Genomic DNA, 5,586 nt, shown 5'->3' on the forward strand with positions numbered 1-5,586 from the left:
CTCGCTTGCTCTTACCTCTCGTTCTGGGGGCGGGGGGGGGGGGGGGGGGGGGGGGGCTTCAAAAAGCTCTTCATCAGCTTCTAAGTTCAGGGGTTATCACTCCCATTCCTCTTTTGGAAAGATTCCAGGGATTCTATTCCAACCCATCAGTCTTGATTTTCTGTGCCCCGTACAAACAAGAATGTAGGATTCTTGGCTTACCCGTAAAACCCTTTTCTTAAAATACAATACAGGACAAAGATATCCATCTTTGGTCTATTGCTTGCCAAAAACTAAAAATTGATCGGAGAAGTGGGGAGGGAAATATATTGAGTTCCATCTGTCCAGCCTCCAAGGTACAGCTATATAACCCATCCATTGTCATGATTTCCTGTGTCCTGTTCTACAATAAAAGAATTTGACAGAAAAGTAAAAAAATCCTACATTTTTGTCAAACGCACAACTGATCTTGTATGGCAGCGGCATTAAGACCTTAAACTTTTAAACAAACCATCACAGAAAAATAAACCTAGAAAAATATGCATCTTTGATTTTAACAGCTGCACTTTTCACTAAATACCTTTAGCAGGCAGGGCAAAAATTCACAAACCAATATCTAGCATGTGCTGCCTGTAATAAGAGTTCCATTACTCATATTGTATATTCACCACAGCTTGGAATAAAAACAAACCCCATGCAATACGGTAATAAATATTTTGTGAGATCCTTAAAACATGCTCCACACCCTAGATTCCAACCTTTGGCGAGTACACATTTTGAAGAATGAAGAGTGAAACACGTTCTGAAGGACTTCTCATAATATAAACTGCTCAAAACAATTAAAGGAACACTTTGAAAACACATCAGATCTCAATGGGGAAAAAATATCATGCTGGATATCTACGGTATACTGGACTGGGTAATGTGTTAGGAATTAAAGGATGCCACATCGTTTGATGGAAATTTAAAATTAACAACCTACAGAGGGCTGAATTCAAAGACATCCCAAAAATCAAAGTTAACGAATTATGCAGCAGGCTAGTCCATTGTGCTGACATTTCATTGCAGCAACTCAAAATGGTGCTCAGTTTGTATGGCCTCCACGTGCTTGTATGGATGCCCGACAACGTCGGAGCATGCTCCTAATGAGACAACGGATGGTGTCCTGGGGTATCTCCTCCCAGATCTGGACCAGGGCATCGCTGAGCTACTGAACAGACTGAGGTGCAACCTGGCGGCGTCCGATGGAACGAGACAATGTCCCAGAGGTGTTCTATTGGATTCAGGTTAGGCGAGCGTGGGAGCCATTCAATGGCATCAATTCCTTCATCCTCAAGGAACTGGCTGCATACTCTCGCCACTTGAGGCCGGGCATTGTCGTGCACCAGGAGGAACCCAGGACCCACTGCACCAGCGTAGGGTCTGACAATGGGTCCATGGATTTTATCCCAATACCTAATGGCAGTCAGGGTGCCATTGCCTAGCCTGTAGAGGTCTGTGCGTCCCTCCATGGATATGCCTCCTCAGACCATCAGTGACCCACCACCAAACCGGTCATACTGAACGAGGTTACAGGCAGCATAACGTTCTCTTCTGCAGACGTCTGTCACATGTGCTCAGGTTGAACTTGCTCTCATCTGTGAAAAGCACAGGGCGCCAGTGGTGGACCTGCCTATTCTGGTGTTCAATGGCAAATGCCAATCGACCTCCACGGTGCCGGGCAGTGAGCACAGGGCCCACTAGAGGACGTTGGGCCCTCAGGCCTCTGTTTCTGATCGTTTGGTCAAAGCCATTCACACAAGTGGCCTGCTGGAGGTCATTTTGTAGGGCTCCGGCAGTGCTCATCCTATCCTGTCGCTCCTTGCACAAAGGAGTAGATGCTGCTCCTGCTGACGGGTTAACGACCTTCAACAGCCCCGCCCAGCTCTCCTACAGTAACTGCCTGTGTTCTGAAATCTTCTCCATGCTCTCGAGACTGTGCTGGGAGACACAGCAAACCTTCTGGCAATGGCACGTATTGATGTGCCATCTTGGAGGAGTTGGCATGCCTGTGCAACCTCTATAGCAGGGGTAGCCAAATTCCGGCCCTCCAGCTGTGGTGAAACTACAAATCCCATGATGCATCTCTCTCCGGGAGTCATGTCTGAGAATCTTGCAATTAGAGGTCGTCTCATTATTGCCCATCTAGTGCACCTGTTAAATTAATTGACACCAAAGCAGCTGAAACTGATTAACAACCCCTTCTGCTACTTAACTGACCTGATCAATATCCCAGGAGTTTTATTGACTTGATGCTATACTGTGATTAAAAAGTGTTCATTTAATTTTTTTGAGCAGTGTATATTACCATTAAAGTTCTAATAAATCTACAATATGAATAATGGAGTGAGTGAAACATGCTTTGGAGAACTTTGCATAAAATATATTACAATTAGAGTTTTGGCGTAAATTAAACATGTATTGCCTAATGTATACGCTTTATTTTTTGCATGGAGGTTTATATTAACCTTCAATTTCCAAGCTGTGCTAAACATACAGCAAGAATTAAAAAGGTACTTGCATTACAGGCTGCACATGCTAGAGAAGTGTTGCTATTAAGAATTTTTAACCATGTGAATTACTGTGATGACTAATTAGATCTGAAGAAGTCCAATAGATGGGTGGTGTGGAAGTTTTATTCTACATAAAGCAAAAACAAATGAACTTACTCAAGTTTTCTGGAGTGCGAGGAATCTCTTTTTTAGATAGGAAGGGATCAGAAGAGAGCATGCCAAGCAAATCATCAAGCTCCATTCCGCGTCCCGACTGAGATTTTGGGGGGTCATTAACTATTAAATCAGCCACCTGAAAAAAAAATTCCATTAGCATGAAACATAAAATAATGGCAGGCATAACAAATAAAGTAAAATTATGGTCTTACTAAAATGTCAGGAGGGAGTTCTCAAACACACTGTCACATGTGGCAAGTCATTAACCCTGTGTAAGCTCTGTCACAGTTGAATACACAGCTTCGAAGGAACAGGTTGGCAGGGAGCACAGGGAAGGAGCATTAGTGAGTGAAGGGGTGAGATTTCAAGAGACCCTGCCACTGTTCAGATGGCTGTAAGCATGCATTACTTCTGTAGCCGTCTCTGCTATAAATAAATTGATTTGCAAAACAAAAAAGGAAATGTTTGGACAACAAAATCTGGCAATAACTGGTAGCTCTAGCATACTGTATAAAGGGGATACATAGAAAACAAGAAAGAGTTGGGGTTTGAGTTGTCAGCCATTACACAAGTAAAATCAAAAATAAATGTATTACATATTCTTACAGGATATCCATAAAAGATTTTGCATCGTAAAAACATAAGTACCGAGACACCCACACACAACTTCCTTGGGAGATTCACAATAATCCCACATTGTGGTCATTCTGGCCGATTTGCAAAGCAGGCATAAATACCAATGCGTTTCACTATAATCGCTTCCTCAGGGGACTGGATGCAACTGATCTAATAACATACAATTACTTAATCCATAACAGATAACAAAATATATTTTTTTTATAAATCTATGTATCATGGATTGTTAAGTAATTGTATGTTATTAGATCAGTTACCTCCAGTCCCTAGAGGAAGCGATTATAGTGAAACGCATTGGGATTTATGCCTGACATGCAAGTCGGCCAGAATTACCACAATGCGAGATTATTGTGAATCTCCCAATTTGATATGTATATATGTATTTCTCTGGCGACGTATCTAGGATAATGTGGGGAACTTTTTTTATAATGCATATAATTTTATAATGCAAAAACTTTTCACTGATATACTGTACGAATTTGTAATACATTTATTTTGATTTTACTTTTGCAATGGCTATGACGCCTCATTAAACCCCAACTCTTTCTTGTTTTCTATGTATCCTCTAAGGCGGATTTCTCTTGATTTCAAGGAGTATAGCTGAAAGACTATTTAATAATCACAATCTATTTTATGCCATCAACCAGGGGTTGTGTTTTACATTTAAAGTTTGGACTTTTATAGACAGTTTTTATCTTATATCATTAAAGTATATGGTATATCTTAGTCTTCCTTTTACTAAGCAGTAGGGAGAGGTTTAGCTGTAGTGATCAGCCAATATAACTTGTACTGCATTTAGTAGAATGGGACCACAAACCTGCTGTGCAAGCTGCAGACGTGCTGTTCGCAAACCATCTGGTTTACAAAGTGTTGGGGTATGCGGCAGTGCGATACTCTGAGTGGGTTTCCAAGTCACATCAGACCTTCTCTTCTGCAAAGAATTTGGCGTCCTTTGCAAAAACCTCTCTTTAATGGCAGATGTTGGTGTTCGAAAGTCCTACAGGTGCAAACAAAAATGAACATTTGCAAGCAATTAAATTGATCAGCCATTAGGAAAAATTAAGATTTTTAGGAAATTAAGGAGTCCATTGCGGCACACAGCTCCCGTCCCTTACATGCTATTCTTTCCTCTATGGAATGCTTGAGAAAATTAAAAGAGAATAGGGTTTGCGGAGAGGTATAACAATCCATGCAAATATAAAGATATGTATAAAAATCAAAATTTATTTGAACATACAGATAATAAATAGCTCAAATTGAATTCAATTCATGAATGATACAATGCCTATCCAAGAATTGGGATATACATATACCCAGTGAGCACACAGTCCCTAAACTTTGTATCTAACTTGATTGGTCCAATCACGTTAGATACAAATTTGTACCAATGCTAGTTCTGTTAATATAACCATGTTAGCATAAGTTTAGGGACTGTGAATGTGCTCACTGGGTATATGTATATCCCAATTCTCGGATAGGCATTGTATCATTCATGAATTGAATTAAATTTTAACTATTATCTGTATGTTCAAATACATTTTGATATTTTTATTTGGTTTGTTATACCCCTCCGCAAACCCTATTCTTTCATTTTCTCACTCTACGTATTCTAGGGGGAAGAGGTTAAGGCAGGGTGCTTATATTGAGGCAACCCACGGGTTGTACTTTGAATCTATGGAATGCTTGGTGTGAGATAGGAGTGGTTATAGCCTTCCAAGAACCCAGTGTCCATTTCTCCTGTTGGCAGCAGTTTAGCCATAGATTGATCATTAATAATGCAGTTTGCTTCTATGAACCCCGAGAAGAGTACAGAAATTCTATTTCTCTATTATCCATTGAGGGACTAAATTAACAAGCAACCCAGGGACATCCAGAAGCAGTCTAAAAACTAGGAGGGTGGGTACATCAAAGAGCCAAACAAATTAAAAAAACAAGAGCATTAAATAGCCACTTGCAGACCTTTTTTAGGTAGAAACTAGCATATGCCAAGGCAGATGCATCACTCCTGTAAAACTAAGAATGTGAAACAGAAGACCAGTTACCAGCCTTACGGATCTGAGCCACAGGTACATCTTTTAGGACTTTAAGAAGTTCCAGGGAATCTGCCTAAATGAAGCAGTAGTCGAGAAGGGAACACTGGACCCAGGGAAGATAATATTTTCACCATTAAGGTGACGTAGAGCCCATCTTTGACCAAAAAAAAAAAAAAAAAAAAAAAAATTTTTTTTAAAAAAAAAAATGGAGGGGGGGAAAACAAAAAAAC

General features: G+C 40.4%; 1 protein-coding gene across 1 annotated transcript in view; it reads right to left on the bottom strand.

Annotated features, from left to right (window-relative positions):
• Positions 1–5,586, bottom strand: part of HAUS6 (HAUS augmin like complex subunit 6) — a 32,487-nt gene that overhangs the window by 4,725 nt on the left and 22,176 nt on the right. Inside the window, exons 14-15 of the mRNA XM_018556862.1 lie at positions 4,141–4,320; positions 2,688–2,823 (exon numbers count right to left, since the gene is read on the bottom strand). Coding sequence (XP_018412364.1) covers positions 2,688–2,823; positions 4,141–4,320 — 316 coding nt within the window. The remainder of the gene's footprint in view (positions 1–2,687; positions 2,824–4,140; positions 4,321–5,586) is intronic.

This window comes from Nanorana parkeri, unplaced genomic scaffold, assembly GCF_000935625.1.
Source record: "Nanorana parkeri isolate BGI_ZX_2015 unplaced genomic scaffold, ASM93562v1 scaffold256, whole genome shotgun sequence".
In the NCBI taxonomy this organism is placed as follows: Eukaryota; Metazoa; Chordata; class Amphibia; order Anura; family Dicroglossidae; genus Nanorana; species Nanorana parkeri.